This window comes from Drosophila novamexicana, unplaced genomic scaffold, assembly GCF_003285875.2.
Source record: "Drosophila novamexicana strain 15010-1031.04,08,12 unplaced genomic scaffold, DnovRS2.1 tig00000193-arrow-pilon, whole genome shotgun sequence".
NCBI classification, from domain to species: Eukaryota; Metazoa; Arthropoda; class Insecta; order Diptera; family Drosophilidae; genus Drosophila; species Drosophila novamexicana.
The window spans coordinates 10,339,594-10,360,391 of record NW_020824787.1 but is presented as its reverse complement, the minus strand read 5'-3'; the positions used below and the strand labels follow the sequence as shown (position 1 = coordinate 10,360,391).

Here is a 20,798-nt window from a genome sequence, read left to right as displayed (position 1 = left end):
TGAACTAGTTGTGAATTATATGATTGAAGTCGCACCTGAAGAGCCCCTAAAGTAGGCAACAGTGTAGACAGCCCTACCCCTAAGTAGGCACCACTAACCTCTCACACGTGTCTCGCTTATACTTCGCAACTGGTTTTAGCTGTGGCTACATAGAGGCCTGGGTATTCATTGATGGCAAGTTATCGCTTCTCGGCCTTATGGCTAAGATCAAAGTGTAGTATCTGTTCTTATCAGCTTAACATCTGATAGTTTCTCCATTGGAGAACAACAAATGTTAAACTGATTTTTGGAATCAGACGGAGTGCTAGGGGCTTGCTCCACCTCTGTCACGGGTTGGCCCGGCATTGCAGTATCGCCGGGACTTCGGCCCAACTGAATAATAAATTTCAATTTGTTTGTTTAGAGCTTGACTCTCTACAATAACTCGTGTCTTTGTTCTCAGTTTGAGTTCATAAAGGGCTGTTGAGTTCCCTCTATTATATATTTTTTTATTAACTGAGATATATTGAACCAGCCCGCTGTGAGCGGGGCGGGTTAAAAAGGACAACACGTGAGAAAACTAATTTGATTAAATTGCCACAGAAACGCTCAGCGTGAGACGCTGCTTTGAATGACAATGGCTCTACCTCTATCGCCTTATGAAATCATCATCAGCCAGACGACAAAGGCATAATATAGCTGGCTACTTAACGGCGAAAGGACACGAAGGGCAACAGCAGCAGCAACAACCACCCGAACAGGTAGCTAAGGGCCGCTGAGTGAGTATATACCATAAATATATATAAGGTATATATGCGGGTTGTTTGAAGAATGCACTAAATGCTGTGCATAAGTGTGAAAACGTTTGCATCCTGCTGCGCTTCCTAGGGCCCATACCCTTACACCCCTGTGCACACTGTTTTGCCTTGATTGACGCTGATAGGGCACGTGTTGGCAATTATTTGAGCATAAACATGAAAAGCTTCTTCTGGTCAAATCAGATGACTTCTTGTTGAGCACGCCAAACAGGCTTTCACTTAGCGTGACTTACAGACTGCCTTAACATTTTCGCATCATTAAAATTTGGCCAGAAACGTTTATTAAAAAAATATTAAGTTCGTGAAGTTCAAGAGCTAGCCATTAATCGCTTTGCTTTAATTAATTAAAATTAAGTTTTCCAAATAAAAAGTATATATGTAACCTTATGTTCCTTACCATATCCAATATAATACAGATTATTGTCAACATCGGATGACTATATCTCAAAGTAATAGCTTACAATATGTAGAATAGATATTTATCTTTTTTAGTATATATATAAATATATATATCTATATACTAAATATATATATCTAAATATTTTCGACTTGTATTACACACTTATTATCTACTTTTCGCCTAGAGTTCGCAAAAGATCGACTAGCTTTAATTGTTGGCTCTTTGATTGTGCGCCTAGGCTACATTTAAATATAAAATATGCTCAAAGTGGGCCTTGCCACGCCCTTAAATGTTGGCCAAACCCTCCACGAAACCCCTTTAGTTAACAATAGAAAATATTTGGTAAATCAAATTTTATGACAATTACGCGCTGCAAATTAAATCAAATAGCACAAGGCCGACTCAAACAAATATATCAAAATAACAAAATATATCTGTGTTCGGGGTGCTGATAAAATCATTGAGAAAATGCCAGCAAATTACAAGCTGCCACTTTCCCCGCCCTACCCCGCACCCCACACACACACACACTCATGTGCACATATTTCGATGTAATTTAATATGTGGCACGCGTTTGGCAAACTTTTTTTTTTTATTTTTCGTATTTGTTGGTGGCAGGACGAGCAGGATATGCTCTGGCGCTCGGCTCTGCGGCTCAATTGTTGCCAATGAGAGCAATTGTGTTGTGCTGCAGCGGGAACGTGAACGTTGTCGGGAGGGTGGCGGCGGGTTGGAGGGGGGGGTTCGGAGTAGGTTGAACTGGTAATTGCATTTGTTACTGCTCTAATTGTTTGGGCGGACGGCAACCGGGCAAAAGGTTACTGTGCCTTGGATAACAACAAGAGGCTTTTAATAAGCAAAACCCCGTCGTAGCCGAAGTCCTGGAACTCCTGCAACTGAAAAGTGGCGCGGAACGTGGAAAAACTTTGACTCAGTGCAAGGGCGGACAAATGGTCCCACCCGGCTATTAATTGACAACGCTTCCATTGCTTAAATGGAGAACCTACAATTAGGAATATGTGAAATTAATGGAAGCGATTCAATTGCTGTATAATATAATTAAGGAGATTATTCATAAACTGATTTTAACAGCCCCATCTAGCATAAATTTCGAGTTTATTATTTCCAAGCAAAACTAATTGATATGTGTGTCTAGGAAGTATGAGAATTTTCCCACTGGGCTTCAAGAGTATTGAATTAAGGAAAACGTGCCGGGGAAAATTGTTTAGAAGAAATTCCAGATATGAAACAATTTAAAACTAAACAATATATGTTATAACCACAAGGCGTCATCTCTGACCCTATTAAGTATTTCTGATAAATATCAGCTGACGACTTGATGAAGTCATGGCCGTAGTCTACCGCTCCCTACATTTGTCTAAGTGTGTTGATTTAAGACGTTAGAGGCGCTTTATAATTTAAATTTAGAAGGCAGGTTTCTGGCAAGGCATAAATACATCAAGTATAGTATAATTTATAGATAACTCCCACACATATCCCCAAAGTCTATAAATGTTGATAAAAAGTCGAGTTATTATATGATATATCCCGCAGATTAATCACCTAGATAATCTAAATTTGGTGCTTAGGTTCTCGTAAAGCATACTCAGATTATAAATATTTTTCCTTTTAAAAACATCGACGCTTTTAAAGAATTTTGATGAAATCACCTTATTTTTAAATGTAATGTATAAGAATTAATGTACAAAGAGCTTAGGAATGAATTTCAAAAGAAGGTATTTTAAAAAAAAATATTTATTTTTTATGTATATTCAATTATTTGATATCCGAACAACGATAAATTCTAAAGATCAACATCTTGGGATATAATCATATTAAAAAAAAAACACATAAATAACAAACCCTTATTGAGCCTATAAATTTAATATCAGGGAAGTGCCGCCTTTGACCTCAAAGCAAGGATGTTGCCACTTGTGGCGCGGTCCTTTGGCCCTGGCATAAACAAAGTACCCCTAGCTAACTGAATACTGTATACTTAAGTTTATGTTGCTCGTTTCAGAAGTTAATTTACCGAGAATCAAACTCAAATGCGGATGCTGCAATCGAGCATCTGAGAAGCCGCCGTCTGTAACCTGATCTTTGACACACTTCAGCTTTGATTTCAGGGAATTACAATACGAAAAAAAAACAGAAGGTAATGAGAGGACGTCGCATCACAAAAGGATTTGCCATGCAAACTGACACAAAATGTTGTAATTGCCAGAAGACAGACATCGGGCGTCGAACATCCTCCCTCTCCAAACCGCAAAGTGCCCTTGCAATACGATGCCTGATTTTTATTATTATAAAAATTAGGCTTAGCACGTCTGACGGGCACGTGCAACTCCATCGATTCAAATGGGATTCCACAAAATATTTCCAAACGTTGATTCCTGTGCCGCAACTACACAGACCATTGGAAGTTCTTGAGTCTGTTGGGCAGACCTTTAAACATGTATATTTAACACATGCTGCAAGCTGTTCCACACGTTCACGTCAAATGTGAAAACAATGGAGCCGAGGCACTGAAGATGTCAGTTCCGGGGCGCACTTTAAGTGCCACCAACAAGCAGCTTGTGTTCGTTACTAAGGACCCCAGTAGACAGCCAACGCCCACGCTTCAGTTCACGCCCACAATGCAGGCTAAAGTTACCTGTAACTAAAAATAATGCCCAAAGATTTAGCTAAAGCGACTTAATTGCATGTCACAATTACACTGTACGAAATTAGGTAAGTACTGGAAATTAGAGTATATTTTTCATATAGCCTTTTTTTTTATTAACAGAAAGGAAGTTTCAAAAAAAATATACGAAATTTGTCGGATGACAAAAATTGTTTTAAATTCTCAAGCAATTCTAGCCAATGCTTCGCCTTATCTTCCAGGTCTTAGAATACAGCTTTTACTTTAAATGTTTGGTAGCTTACTCTAGTTTGCAATATTTACGTGAAACGCATGTTGAATATTTCGAGTTTAACATAAACAATTTTAATGATATAATTTAAAAGCTCTTATTATTATCGATATTTATATTATTATTATTATTAGTACTACTTTAATTATTAATTTTCTATCATTATTAGCAATGTTTATTACCAATATTATTATTATTGTTATTATAATTATAATAATTTTTATTAATATTGTTATTTTAATTAAAATTATTATTGTGACTATTACAAATATTATTAATATTGTTATTATTTTAAAATATTTAATTTTTACTTATATAATTTTATTTTTATTACTATTTATATTGTTTACCATTTTGTGTATTTGTTTATTTCGACAAATTCAAGTCAATAATATTTTTAATGAGCGAATATTATTTTTTCTTAATTTTGTTAATAACCGAAAAGATTCCGACTTAGACCAAACTGGGCTGTAACCTTGATTTATATATAGTTTATTGGCGAAGGAAGAAACACTGCTATTATATGTCACCTCTTTGATGTCAGTGTAGTTGTCAGCACAGTTATGCTCTCATACTCCATATAGACACTCGCGCATGTGTGTGTGTGCATACATACGTACATCTAATGCGTCCGCTTTAGGGCTTTAACCTAATAATGACGTTCGACTTACTTTGCGTGACTTATTTTATTAATAAAACGAGCAAATTTGTCTTGCTTTTTGGTCGCATCCATCGCACACATACACACACGCGCAGTATGCTAGTATTCTAGCCAGCTCGTTGCCGTCGTTATTGTTTCTCACAGGCGCACACACACACACGCGCATCCCCAAGACCCCAACCCTTAAAGAGCTGCCCCATTGCCATAGCGTTGCTGTGCGTGGGATAAGGACAAACAGCTGCTTGTTGCGGCAACCCCAGAGAGGAAATCGCTCTGATTGGCTACAGCAGGACGCCAGGACACACCCCCTGCGAGGTGGTCTTGTGGGCTGCTGCTGTCTGGGTGGCTTGTGTAAGGCTATGCCAAATTATTGAATTACGGCCAAGTATTTTTTTTGCCTAATTGTCAGGGCTTAGAGACGGTCTAGAACAAGAGCTACGGGCGGCTCGGTTCAGGGGGTAAATATTTGAAAGCTCCAGGCTAACGCGTATTATACCTACATTACACTCAATAAATGGTGATGGTGGTACAGTTGTGCATGCATGCGTTTTTCTTCTAACAATCAGCTGTGTGCCATATTACTCATACGCCGCGTTGACAGCTTGCCTGCCCGTCCGTCCGTCTGTCTTGTTATCTATCTGTCTGGGTAGCTAACAGGCGCACAGTTGCGCCATCAGTCGATAAATTAATTATAATAATTGTGGCATTTAATGAATTTAATGCATGCACAACACAATGGCGGCCATGACACGTTAATTATGGGCAAAATGGCGGCTGCAGTCGGCGTCGACGTCAACGCTAGCAGCGACCGCAACTGCGAGCGAGTTATTTGCGGTTAACATAGGCCAATTAAACTTAGCAAGTGCATAACCATAACACAGTTAAAAGCCAACATATCAGAGTACTATATACGCACGTATATATATGTATATATATATCTGTGTATATATATTTGTACATATATAGTTTTATAGGTAAAATGCCAGCATTATGGTCCGAAATCAAGCGGTGCAAATGGCTAAATTGCATTCTGTTGTCATTGTCCTTTGTGCGAGGGAGACAACCATATAAGCTACACATGCAAATGGGGGTGTGTTCATATATATATATATATATATACACATATATATATATATACATATTTTTGGGTGCCTCTAAGCGACAGCGAACCGCAACTGCATTGCCCGCTTTTGGGGGTGGGCTGTGCTGTGCTGTGCTGTGCCTCGCGTTGCCGTGCAGCTCGAGCATCGCCTGGAGCATCGCTTAGAGCGATTTGCTGGTTGATGTGCGGTGATTGCCGCAAACTCAACGCGACCGTCAACGAGTAAACAACATAAGCGCGACGGCAGCGGCAACGGCAACGGCCAGGACATACCAGGACACGGCGCAACGCAAGCAGGACATGTCAACGCTTAATGAGAACAGCATCAGCCCAGTTGCAACTGCAGCAGCAGCAGCGGCGGCGGCAACGGCGACGACTGTTGCCAGCAGTAAGAGTCCCGCCACAACGACCACAATGCTAACCACAAAAACGCCATTTTCGATTGAGCATATATTATTTCAAAATTTAAATAGTGCCAGCAACAACCACACCACCAACAACAGCAACCACAGCAATCATAGCAACAACAACAGCAGCAGCAGCCACAATCAAAAGTGCAACAAATATACAGTGAAAAGTGCCAGATGCAATTCTAGTGCCAGCTCCATATCCATATCAAATACCTTATCCAGTGCCGGTGCCAGTGCCAATGCATATGACAATAACCGATATACAACAAATCCAACGACAGCGACGGCATCGACACGCCCAACAAACAGCCCAACGAACCACTCGGCGTCGGGTTATCCCAGCGAGGATTACGTCAAGTCCATGCACAGTCAACGGTTAGTGTCAAATCTGAAAAGATTTTACAATTTATATATGCACGAATTCTGTAATTCAATTCGGGTTCCATTGCTTAATCTAAAAAAATCTATAAAATTAAAAACAAGTTTAAATCCAATATATTGTCTCGCTAAAATTGGTAATACTGAAAAAAACCCAACGCTATCGGGTCGTGCTTATATTTTCCTCTTAACAAACTTTGAATTTATTTTCGAATTTTAAGCAAATATGTAGGAAGTCTTATTAGGAGCGATTCGAAAATATAATGGATAAGGTATTACATTTTAGGATTCCGTTAAAAGCACAATTCAATTTTAATTTTATGTTTTTAATTTTTTCATCAGCTTACAATGAAAACCTTTACAACAAATGAGCTTCTTCAGTTTTGGTTAAATTTTTTTAATTCAATTCAATTTAATATATAATTCGATTTGGTTTCCATTACCAAGACTTAAATAGTTTATCAAATTAAGAATACGGTAAATATAATATTTCTCGTGGCTAAAATTGGTAATGCTAAATTTATGTTGATGTCGCAGAGCCATGTATATATCTTGCCTTTAGCAAATTTATAAATGTTTTTAAGGTCTTCAGCAAATATGTAGAAGCTCTTGGAAAATCTTATGCAGAAATGAAAAAGAAAATATAATTGGATTAAGATTTAGGATTATGTTTAAAGCGCAATTGATTTTTAAATTGATTTTTCAATTTTTCAGTCAGAAATTGTTAGCTTCCAATGATTATTTCCACAACAAAAAGCGTTCTTCAGTTTCAGTTAAAATGGGATAATTTTACAATTTTTAAATCAATTTAATTAGATATCGTTTTTATCTCAATATCTAACGATGAGAACTACTAAGAATCCAAGTTTTATCATTTGAAATTTCCTATATATTCAATATCTTACGATCCGAACAACTAAGAATCCAAGTTATATGATTCCTTCTTATCTTATATTTTTAATATCTCACGATCCGAACTACTGAGGAACCCATGCTTTATCATTTAAGTTTTTCAACAAAAATAAATGACTGTCTTCTAAAAATCGTTAGTTATTAAAGAACAATTATAAAATAATATATATGCTGCGATTTAATATAAAAAGTATATGAATATATATTTAAAATAAATAAAATAACTACCCTTGCAGACATATATCTTATATTCGTAATGTTCCTATAGCTATTTACTCACAGATCTTTTCATATAAAAACTGATTTTCCTGCAAAGTGTGCTTTAAAGAACTAAATGATGTATTCATCAAATTTGGCCAACTTTTCCTTGTGAGGAGCCTGAGGCAAAAAGTTTCTTCAAAATAACTTCAAAACTTAGAGACATATTTGTATTCCTCGACGAGATCAAGTATATTGACATATCGTGGATATAATTAAGTAACTAATTAAGTAATTAACCAAGGGAAAAGGATATACTATGGGCCTTATGAAATGATAGTTGATACATGTTCAGATATTCAATTCAACCTCGAGTTTTCTTAGCTATACCTATAAAGTTTTTATTAAATACAACTATAAGATACTTTTATTTGAATGGATTGGTTATTCTTATAGCTTACATTTGAAGCCTTGATAATGGAAAATCATGCCACATTCAAAGGTTTTCTTTAAAGATAAAATAGCGAGAATCTAGAATCCCAAGCGAGGTTATGCATTTAGTAAGATCCAAGCTGAAATTATAATGCTTTTGATTATAAATAAGGATAGTACGGGTAGATAGAAATATAGATAATGCGATTGATTATTCACCTTTTAACTACAAACTCGCAACTATAGTGCACATCATCAGCAACGGGCTGCTGCAGCCCACTATGCCCACTCGAGTTCTGGGCCAACTGCCGAGCAAATGACATCTGCGGCTGCAACAGCACCACCTGCTCCACCGGCGCCACCACCGCCGGTTGCGTCAAGTGGTCCGAGTGGTGTGCTTTATCCAAATGCTGGCTATGGCGATCATGGGTTCTTGCAGATGACACTGGGCTATCTGTCGCCATCGTCGGGCACGTACAAGTCAGTGGATCCCTACTTTTTGTCCCAAGGTACGTTCGTGTCAATGGCCATTAGCAACACCCGAAACTTTTGTCGGGAAAAGTGCACGACTCAATTATGGAGCACAAAACTCTGTGCGTGTAATGCAATTAATGTGAAGCTCACTTTTGCAGCCAGCCTTTTTGGAGGAGCGCCCTTCTTCGGGGCGCCCGGCTGTGTGCCGGAACTGGCCCTCGGCCTGGGCATGGGCGTGAATGCATTGCGGCATTGCCGGCGGCGCAAGGCGCGCACCGTGTTCAGTGACCCGCAGCTGTCGGGTCTGGAGAAGCGTTTCGAGGCGCAGCGATATCTGTCGACGCCGGAGCGCGTCGAGCTGGCGACGGCGCTGGGTCTGAGCGAGACGCAGGTCAAGACGTGGTTCCAGAATCGTCGCATGAAGCATAAGAAGCAGCTGCGACGACGCGACACGACCAATGGTAAGTGGACAGCAGCCAGTTTTCTTGGGCAAACTTTTCTTTGTAGAACTTTTTGGCACTTTCATGCTTTTGGCCAATTAGCCTGCTGCCTTTTGATGAAAGTTTTCTTAAAGTTTTTGGCCCAAATCAAATTAGTTGTACAATTTTTGGCAAATTTGTGCCCGCAGAACCCGTTGACTTCTCACGCACCGAGCCGGGCAGCAAGCAGCAAGGCGATGCCATCACCAGCCTAGCAGCGGCCTCCACAGATTCCAAGTCCAAACTGTCATCGGGCTTGGATCAACCGGCCACTAGTCAGCAGCAGCAGCTGCAAATGTGCTTCCTGCAGCATGGCTACTCCACGGATGACTATTCCGATCTGGAGGCGGACAGCGAAGATGATGATAATTCCAGCGATGTGGACATTGTGGGAGACTCGAAGCTATATCAGCTAACATAGGCCGTAAGTGGGTGAACATTGTCAATAAATAGACCAATTATAACAGTTAGTGTGCAAAAAATACCAAACAATATAAAAAATACCACATTCTCGTCAGTTTGAGGTTACACAGTTTATTATTTTATCTCATATTTAAAACATACCTGATATCCACAATCAATAGCCTAACATACTATCAGATAAATCACTATTTTCTTTATACTTGGTATTTTTCTTGGTATATTTTGACACTTTTGTTAATTTTTTAGGTATCTTTTTGTTTTGTTGGTATTTTTGTGCACAATTTAACGTAACACGTTGCAAGTCTGTAAAATATACCACAAAATACAAAAAATACCAATGCAAAAAGAAGCTATAATAACTTTTCTTTTTCTAAAAATTTCATATGTCTCAGAAAGCTTTCTCTTAATAATTCAATAATTAAGTTATTTGGTATTTTTGTTTAATTTTTTCCACATTTTTCTCAATTTTGTTGGTATTTTAGTGCATAACACTCAACATTTCGAGTCTATACAATTAAAGTTATAAATCTGTAAATAATGATCACAATACGATCTCTCAATTGAGCGCCAGGTCTAGTCACAGTTACATTTAAGCTAAGTATATACACATATACATATATACATTAAAATATTATTATTAATATTTTAAATATAGTGATTGTATTCGAGTACTTCCATTTTAAGAACTCTCTCCCTATCTCTCGGCGAGTATGTAACTCTCTTCATAGTTATATTGATGTGTTAGCCAGCTTAGTATTAATGCTTTCAATAAAAACTCATGTGAAAATGGATCTTAAAACTTAAAACTTTCTTGCCTCCATCGAGTTCATGGGGGCGCGTCCCGTCGAGCAATCAAATCCAATTGAGGACCAACAAAAAGTAGGCACTAATCAGGTTAAACTGCGACATTTCCATAGGGTTGAAGTATTATGGCCATGGCCATGACTATGGCTGCGGCCACGCCCACTTCCCCCATACGTCCACACGCCTGGCGCATGGCCATGTGGGCGTATGGGCGTGTGCCGAGGGTGAAATACTCTGAAGTGCTCTTAACAATGGCAAAATAATTGCGGGTTATTAGCAAGCCATTTAGTGAGACACTTTGTTGCCACTCGCAGCACAAAAGTGGTTGAATACTTCCAATTGACTTGCAATTGTGGCTACCAGTACCGGAGTTCCGGCGTGCTTACAACTTCCCCCATATGTTTGCCGTTAAGGTAAGTACATTTTAATACCGTCTCATCTGTCTAAGATTTACACTAAGATGGTTTATCAGCGAAAGACTAATTTATATAAAATTATCAGCTAAGGAAATCCTTTTTAAGAATAAGAAATTGTATATAGATTTATACTTCTAGGATAGAGATGGTAAAGTATATATCTTATACGTATATCATATTATCTGAAAGAGATCTATTTATAAAGTTCTATAAGCTAAGAATTCCCTTGGAATAAAATCTTCAATTGGTATGTTGCGAGCTTATGAATATAGATATAAAGCAAGAATATTCAATTGCTTCAAATCGCTTAAACATATATCTTATATCTTATATTATATCGTATGTCTCCGATTTCGATAAACTTCGTAACTTTCTAACAGATATACGTGAAGAGCTTGAATCGTATAGTATTCAATTTCGAAACAAAATATATCTAATAATACCAATTTATACGAAAACTCTTTCAACTAATTATGCTGCGAAGGTTCTTTCACTAGAATATACAGCTTAAATATTTAGTATCTGAATATAATAGAATAGAATAGAATAGAATAGAATAGTATTATTCCTAAATCTATATAACACATGTCCTACTCTAAAATGGGCAAATATAACATTTAAATTAATATTAAACGTAATTTTATTTATTTATACAAGCATCTTTACATTTTGGACGTCAACGATTCAAAGTGCACAGTTCTATAAAAACAAAAACATATTTCTTTATCAATTTTATAGCTAACTAAGTTGCGCGTGTTTTTATTTGTATTATTTTTTAAAACTAGCCGTAATCAGTCACATATTGACTAAAAGCGAGAGTAGTACGAAACGAAAGGGCTGCTTTAATAAAACACCCAAAAACATATAAATAAATAATTATAAAGCACTTATCTGTCGGGAATGTGAATGTTATCAAGAGTTGTGGCGTTTGGTTAAAACCTCAAATCGGAGTCGAGCCTCCACACAAATCAACTGGCGGCGAAAAAATTTGTGGCTAATAAGCATTACGTTGGGTAAGTGTATACAGGGTGTTTATGTAATGTATATTTTCTTATCTATGAAAACCAACTAGAAAGACTGTTAGCGAAAATTGCAAAAAATTTAATTTTATTTTTTATACCCTGAACCTATTAAAAATGGGTATAAGGGTATATTATATTTGTGCGAAAGCCAAATGTATGTAGCAGGCAGAATGAAGCAACTCCGACCGCATAAAGTATATATTTTCTTGATCAGCATAAATAGCTGAGTCAATCTAGCCATGTCCGTCTGTCTGTCCGTCCGTCCGTCCGTTCGTATGTATGAACGCAAGGATCTCAGAACCTATAAGAGCTAGAGAACTTTTAGACGTAGATGCTCCTAGCTCCCCAAGCTCTTCATTTTCATAAAGTTTGGCGTATTCTTCATGGGTTTCCCTCTAGATTAATCTGGCATTCAAATATGAACAGCGATTTTTAGTTGAAACTCATGTCCAAATCTTACCCCAAGATTCGTATATAGACATGGGTCAAAATTTACCACCCCCATAGCTCGGTCAAATCTCATCCGATTTTCATAAAGTTTCAATTTTACTTCATGGTTTTCCCTCTAGATTAATCTGGCATTCAAATATGAACAGCGATTTTTTGGTCGAAATTCATGTCGAAATCTTACCCCAATATTCGTATATACCCATGGGTCAAAAATTACCACCCTCATATCTCGGTCAAATCTCATCCGATTTTCATAAAGTTTCAATTTTACTTCATGGTTTTCCCTCTAGATTAATCTGGCATTCAAATATGAACAGCGATTTTTTGGTCGAAATTCATGTCGAAATCTTACCCCAAGATTCGTATATACCCATGGGTCAAAAATTACCACCCTCATATCTCGGCCAAATCTCATCCGATTTTCATAAAGTTTCAATTTTACTTCATGGTTTTCCCTCTAGATTAATCTGGCATTCAAATATGAACAGCGATTTCTTAGTCGAAATTCATGTCTATATAGACATGGGTCAAAAATTGCCACTCCCATAACTCGGTCAAATCTCATCCGATTTTCACGAAGGTTGGCTTTTTCTTCATGGTTTTCCCTCTAGATTAATGTGGCATTCAAGTCTCGACACCGATTTTTTGGTCGAAATTCATGTCCAAATCTTACCACAAGATTCGTATATAGACATGGGTCAAAATTTACCACCCCCATAACTCGGTCAAATCTCATCCGATTTTCATAAAGTTTCAATTTTACTTCATGGTTTTCCCTCTAGATTAATCTGGCATTCAAATATGAACAGCGATTTTTTAGTCGAAATTCATGTCCAAATCTTACCCCAAGATTCGTATATAGACATGGGTCAAAAATTGCCACTCCCATAACTCGGTCAAATCTCATCCGATTTTCACGAAGTTTGGCTTTATCTTCATGGTTTTCCCTCTAGATTAATGTGGCATTCAAATCTCGACACCGATTTATTGGTCGAAATTCATGTCCAAATCTTACCCCAAGATTCGTATATAGACATGGGTCAAAATTTACCACCCCCATAGCTCTGTCAAATCTCATCCGATTTTCATAAAGTTTCAACTTTACTTCATGGTTTTTCCTCTAGATAAATCTGGCATTCAAATATGAACAGCGATTTTTGGTCGAAATTCATGTCCAAATCTAACCCCAAGATTCGTATGTAGACATGGGTCAAAATTTACCACCCCCATAACTCGGTCAAATCTCATCCGATTTTCATAAAGTTTCAATTTTACTTCATGGTTTTCCCTCTAGATTAATCTGGCATTCAAATATGAACAGCGATTTTTTGGTCGAAATTCATGTCGAAATCTTACCCCAAGATTCGTATATACCCATGGGTCAAAAATTACCACCCCCATATCTCGGCCAAATCTCATCCGATTTTCACGAAGTTTGGCTTTTTCTTCATGGTTTTCCCTTTAGATTAATCTGGCATTCAAACATGAACAGCGATTTTTTAGTCGAAATTCATGTCCAAATCTAACCCCAAGATTCGTATATAGACATGGGTCAAAATTTACCACCCCCATAACTCGGTCAAATCTCATCCGATTTTCATAAAGTTTCAATTTTACTTCATGGTTTTCCCTCTAGATTAATCTGGCATTCAAATATGAACAGCGATTTTTTAGTCGAAATTCATGTCCAAATCTTACCCCAAGACATGGGTCAAAAATTGCCACTCCCATAACTCGGTCAAATCTCATCCGATTTTCACGAAGGTTGGTTTTTTCTTCATGGTTTTCCCTCTAGATTAATGTGGCATTCAAGTCTCGACACCGATTTTTTGGTCGAAATTCATGTCCAAATCTTACCACAAGATTCGTATATAGACATGGGTCAAAATTTACCACCCCCATAACTCGGTCAAATCTCATCCGATTTTCATAAAGCTTCAATTTTACTTCATGGTTTTCCCTCTAGATTAATCTGGCATTCAAACATGAACAGCGATTTTTTAGTCGAAATTCATGTCCAAATCTAACCCCAAGATTCGTATATAGATATGGGTCAAAATTTACCACCCCTATAACTCGGTCAAATCTCAACCGATTTTCATAAAGTTTTAATTTTACTTCATGGTTTTCCCTCTAGATTAATCTGGCATTCAAATATGAACAGCGATTTTTTAGTCGAAATTCATGTCCAAATCTTACCCCAAGATTCGTATATAGACATGGGTCAAAAATTGCCACTCCCATAACTCGGTCAAATCTCATCCGATTTTCATAAAGTTTCAATTTTTCTTCATGGTTTTCCCTCTAGATTAATCTGGCATTCAAACATGAACAGCGATTTTTTAGTCGAAATTCATGTCCAAATCTAACCCCAAGATTCGTATATAGATATGGGTCAAAATTTACCACCCCCATAACTCGGTCAAATCTCATCCGATTTTCATAAAGTTTCAATTTTTCTTCATGGTTTTCCCTCTAGATTAATCTGGCATTCAAACATGAACAGCGATTTTTTAGTCGAAATTCATGTCCAAATCTAACCCCAAGATTCGTATATAGACATGGGTCAAAATTTACCACCCCCATAACTCGGTCAAATCTCATCCGATTTTCATAAAGTTTCAATTTTACTTCATGGTTTTCCCTCTAGATTAATGTGGCATTCAAGTCTCGACACCGATTTTTTGGTCGAAATTCATGCCCAAATCTTACCCCAAGATTCGTATATAGACATGGGTCAAAATTTACCACCCCCATAACTCGGTCAAATCTCATCCGATTTTCATAAAGTTTCAATTTTTCTTCATGGTTTTCCCTCTAGATTAATCTGGCATTCAAACATGAACAGCGATTTTTTAGTCGAAATTCATGTCCATTTCTAACCCCAAGATTCGTATATAGATATGGGTCAAAATTTACCACCCCCATAACTCGGTCAAATCTCATCCGATTTTCATAAAGTTTCAATTTTTCTTCATGGTTTTCCCTCTAGATTAATCTGGCATTCAAACATGAACAGCGATTTTTTAGTCGAAATTCATGTCCAAATCTAACCCCAAGATTCGTATATAGACATGGGTCAAAATTTACCACCCCCATAACTCGGTCAAATCTCATCCGATTTTCATAAAGTTTCAATTTTACTTCATGGTTTTCCCTCTAGATTAATGTGGCATTCAAGTCTCGACACCGATTTTTTGGTCGAAATTCATGCCCAAATCTTACCCCAAGATTCGTATATAGACATGGGTCAAAATTTACCACCCCCATAACTCGGTCAAATCTCATCCGATTTTCATAAAGTTTCAATTTTTCTTCATGGTTTTCCCTCTAGATTAATCTGGCATTCAAACATGAACAGCGATTTTTTAGTCGAAATTCATGTCCATTTCTAACCCCAAGATTCGTATATAGATATGGGTCAAAATTTACCACCCCCATAACTCGGTCAAATCTCATCCGATTTTCATAAAGTTTTAATTTTACTTCATGGTTTTCCCTCTAGATTAATCTGGCATTCAAATATGAACAGCGATTTTTTAGTCGAAATTCATGTCCAAATCTTACCCCAAGATTCGTATATAGACATGGGTCAAAAATTGCCACTCCCATAACTCGGTCAAATCTCATCCGATTTTCATAAAGTTTCAATTTTACTTCATGGTTTTCCCTCTAGATTAATCTGGCATTCAAATATGAACAGCGATTTTTTAGTCGAAATTCATGTCCAAATCTTACCCCAAGATTCGTATATAGACATGGGTCAAAAATTGCCACTCCCATAACTCGGTCAAATCTCATCCGATTTTCATAAAGTTTCAATTTTACTTCATGGTTTTCCCTCTAGATTAATCTGGCATTCAAATATGAACAGCGATTTTTTAGTCGAAATTCATGTCCAAATCTTACCACAAGATTCGTATATAGACATGGGTCACAATTTACCACCCCCATAACTCGGTCAAATCTCATCCGATTTTCACGAAGGTTGGCTTTTTCTTCATGGTTTTCCCTCTAGATTAATGTGGCATTCAAGTCTCAACACCGATTTTTTGGTCGAAATTCATGTCCAAATCTTACCACAAGATTCGTATATAGACATGGGTCAAAATTTACCACCCCCATAACTCGGTCAAATCTCATCCGATTTTCATAAAGTTTCAATTTTTCTTCATGGTTTTCCCTCTAGATTAATCTGGCATTCAAACATGAACAGCGATTTTTTAGTCGAAATTCATGTCCAAATCTAACCCCAAGATTCGTATATAGATATGGGTCAAAATTTACCACCCCCATAACTCGGTCAAATCTCATCCGATTTTCATAAAGTTTCAATTTTTCTTCATGGTTTTCCCTCTAGATTAATCTGGCATTCAAACATGAACAGCGATTTTTTAGTCTAAATTCATGTCCATTTCTAACCCCAAGATTCGTATATAGATATGGGTCAAAATTTACCACCCCCATAACTCGGTCAAATCTCATCCGATTTTCATAAAGTTTTAATTTTACTTCATGGTTTTCCCTCTAGATTAATCTGGCATTCAAATATGAACAGCGATTTTTTAGTCGAAATTCATGTCCAAATCCTACCCCAAGATTCGTATATAGACATGGGTCAAAAATTGCCACTCCCATAACTCGGTCAAATCTCATCCGATTTTCATAAAGTTTCAATTTTACTTCATGGTTTTCCCTCTAGATTAATCTGGCATTCAAATATGAACAGCGATTTTTTAGTCGAAATTCATGTCCAAATCTTACCCTAAGATTCGTATATAGACATGGGTCAAAAATTGCCACTCCCATAACTCGGTCAAATCTCATCCGATTTTCACGAAGGTTGGCTTTTTCTTCATGGTTTTCCCTCTAGATTAATGTGGCATTCAAGTCTCGACACCGATTTTTTGGTCGAAATTCATGCCCAAATCTTACCCCAAGATTCGTATATAGACATGGGTCAAAAATTGCCACTCCCATAACTCGGTCAAATCTCATCCGATTTTCATAAAGTTTCAATTTTACTTCATGGTTTTCCCTCTAGATTAATCTGGCATTCAAATATGAACAGCGATTTTTTAGTCGAAATTCATGTCCAAATCTTACCACAAGATTCGTATATAGACATGGGTCACAATTTACCACCCCCATAACTCGGTCAAATCTCATCCGATTTTCACGAAGGTTGGCTTTTTCTTCATGGTTTTCCCTCTAGATTAATGTGGCATTCAAGTCTCGACACCGATTTTTTGGTCGAAATTCATGCCCAAATCTTACCCCAAGATTCGTATATAGACATGGGTCAAAATTTACCACCCCCATAACTCGGTCAAATCTCATCCGATTTTCATAAAGTTTCAATTTTTCTTCATGGTTTTCCCTCTAGATTAATCTGGCATTCAAACATGAACAGCGATTTTTTAGTCGAAATTCATGTCCATTTCTAACCCCAAGATTCGTATATAGATATGGGTCAAAATTTACCACCCCCATAACTCGGTCAAATCTCATCCGATTTTCATAAAGTTTTAATTTTACTTCATGGTTTTCCCTCTAGATTAATCTGGCATTCAAATATGAACAGCGATTTTTTAGTCGAAATTCATGTCCAAATCTTACCCCAAGATTCGTATATAGACATGGGTCAAAAATTGCCACTCCCATAACTCGGTCAAATCTCATCCGATTTTCATAAAGTTTCAATTTTACTTCATGGTTTTCCCTCTAGATTAATCTGGCATTCAAATATGAACAGCGATTTTTTAGTCGAAATTCATGTCCAAATCTTACCCCAAGATTCGTATATAGACATGGGTCAAAAATTGCCACTCCCATAACTCGGTCAAATCTCATCCGATTTTCATAAAGTTTCAATTTTACTTCATGGTTTTCCCTCTAGATTAATCTGGCATTCAAATATGAACAGCGATTTTTTAGTCGAAATTCATGTCCAAATCTTACCACAAGATTCGTATATAGACATGGGTCACAATTTACCACCCCCATAACTCGGTCAAATCTCATCCGATTTTCACGAAGGTTGGCTTTTTCTTCATGGTTTTCCCTCTAGATTAATGTGGCATTCAAGTATCGACACCGATTTTTTGGTCGAAATTCATGTCCAAATCTTACCACAAGATTCGTATATAGACATGGGTCAAAATTTACCACCCCCATAACTCGGTCAAATCTCATCCGATTTTCATAAAGTTTCAATTTTTCTTCATGGTTTTCCCTCTAGATTAATCTGGCATTCAAACATGAACAGCGATTTTTTAGTCGAAATTCATGTCCAAATCTAACCCCAAGATTCGTATATAGATATGGGTCAAAATTTACCACCCCCATAACTCGGTCAAATCTCATCCGATTTTCATAAAGTTTCAATTTTTCTTCATGGTTTTCCCTCTAGATTAATCTGGCATTCAAACATGAACAGCGATTTTTTAGTCTAAATTCATGTCCATTTCTAACCCCAAGATTCGTATATAGACATGGGTCAAAAATTGCCACTCCCATAACTCGGTCAAATCTCATCCGATTTTCATAAAGTTTCAATTTTACTTCATGGTTTTCCCTCTAGATTAATCTGGCATTCAAATATGAACAGCGATTTTTTAGTCGAAATTCATGTCCAAATCTTACCCTAAGATTCGTATATAGACATGGGTCAAAAATTGCCACTCCCATAACTCGGTCAAATCTCATCCGATTTTCATAAAGTTTCAATTTTACTTCATGGTTTTCCCTCTAGATTAATCTGGCATTCAAATATGAACAGCGATTTTTTAGTCGAAATTCATGTCCAAATCTTACCCCAAGATTCGTATATAGACATGGGTCAAAAATTGCCACTCCCATAACTCGGTCAAATCTCATCCGATTTTCACGAAGGTTGGCTTTTTCTTCATGGTTTTCCCTCTAGATTAATGTGGCATTCAAGTCTCGACACCGATTTTTTGGTCGAAATTCATGTCCAAATCTTACCCCAAGATTCGTATATAGACATGGGTCAAAATTTACCACCCCCATAACTCGGTCAAATCTCATCCGATTTTCATAAAGTTTCAATTTTTCTTCATGGTTTTCCCTCTAGATTAATCTGGCATTCAAATATGAACAGCGATTTTTTAGTCGAAATTCATGTCCAAATCTAACCCCTTAACCGAATTGCAATGCGTTGGGCTTAAAAACTAAAATGTTTATATGATATTTGGCTATTTTTTTAGTTAGTTTCACGACTAACCAGATTTATACACCAAGGGTTCAATTGTTATACCCTGAACCCATTAAAAATGGGTATAAGGGTATATTGTATTTGTGCAAAATCCAAATGTATGTAACAGGCAGAAGGAAGCATCTCCGACCCCATAAAGTATATATTTTCTTGATCAGCATCAATAGCCGAGTCGATCTAGCCATGTCCGTCCGTCCGTCCGTCCGTCCGTATGTATGAACGCAAGGATCTCAGAACCTATAAGAGCTAGAGTTTTGAAATTTTAGATGTAGATGCGCAGATCGAGTTATAGATAACTTACTCCGTTTCCAAACAATCGATAAAAATCGATATCGATATTCTGTTTTATAGGCAATTTTGGTAAATAATAAGAGCTGGAGTCACGAAACTTGACATATAGCTTCTAAAATAGAAAAAAAAAAAATATATATATATATAGATGTTGGAAGAAGAGGGTTCAGGGTACCCCCTAGTCGGGAGCTCCCGACTAGAACCTCTTACTTATTTAATTTTGTTCTGCAAATAATCGCGTTGTTTTCGGGCACCCTGTTTTACAGCTATTACGTTTATTAACTGATAACAGAAGTGTTTATAAATAAACTAAAGACGGTTGTATTTAAATTAAAAGCCAGCACGCCAATTTTCTTTCAACTTCACGCATTTTTTCTGTATCTCTCAAGTTCTCGCACAACTTACAATTGCGCTCATTCACGCCCTCTTTTGCGAGTTGGACAACTCTGCTCATTAGTTCAATCAGCACAAACACACACATATATATATATACATATATGCACATATACTTGCATACATATACTATATATACATCTTGTACATATGTATATACATGCTTAAGCTGCCTGCGTGGGGGCATGTCTCGCTCTGTTTATGTCTCCCGATGCTTTTGCCGTGTCTCCCACTTGCTCTTTCTCGCTCTCTGGTTCCTTGCTCTTTTTCTCCCACATGCCTGCTGATTAGGCGTACATTTACATGTTATCTGCTTTAAATACCCTATTTAATTGTGGGCCATTGTGCATATTGGTTCTTTCAAATAGTCATCAACAAAATTTATAATGAGTGTAGGGGATAGATAAAGCAAAGATTTAAATATAGCTGTTTACGAGGTTTAAATAATCACATTCAGCCATTTATAAATACAATTATTTTCCGCTTCTATATAATTCCATAAATGTATATTCTTTATGTTAAACATATTTTATTCAATTGAAGCAAAGTACTTCATATAACAAGGGTATATGTTGATGTCTGAGAGTTTGTGTAATTGAGCCTGACA

The 20,798-nt window shown here is 37.1% G+C and overlaps 1 protein-coding gene, 1 long non-coding RNA gene and 1 other non-coding gene across 9 annotated transcripts; all 3 read left to right on the top strand.

Moving 5' to 3' along the window:
- The first annotated feature begins 181 nt into the window (after positions 1-181).
- On the top strand, positions 182-377 carry LOC115759371. The gene has a single exon (XR_004017528.1). It is a non-coding gene; the product is annotated as a U2 spliceosomal RNA (small nuclear RNA).
- Positions 206-4,168, top strand: LOC115758731. Of its 7 annotated transcripts, XR_004017455.1 has the most exons (4): positions 206-758; positions 3,218-3,352; positions 3,422-3,927; positions 3,983-4,168. It is a non-coding gene; the product is annotated as an uncharacterized LOC115758731 (long non-coding RNA). The 7 variants fall into 7 exon arrangements; XR_004017451.1 differs by having other exon boundaries at positions 206-740; positions 3,218-3,927; XR_004017449.1 differs by having other exon boundaries at positions 3,218-3,927.
- Positions 4,169-6,172: 2,004 nt separating this feature from the next.
- LOC115758320 (brain-specific homeobox protein) lies at positions 6,173-9,654 on the top strand. The gene is made up of 4 exons (XM_030698887.1): positions 6,173-6,657; positions 8,449-8,711; positions 8,835-9,137; positions 9,305-9,654. Exons 1-4 carry the CDS (start codon positions 6,173-6,175, stop codon positions 9,574-9,576), a joined length of 1,323 nt encoding a protein of 440 aa, XP_030554747.1. The 3' UTR covers positions 9,577-9,654.
- The last annotated feature ends 11,144 nt before the right edge of the window (positions 9,655-20,798 follow it).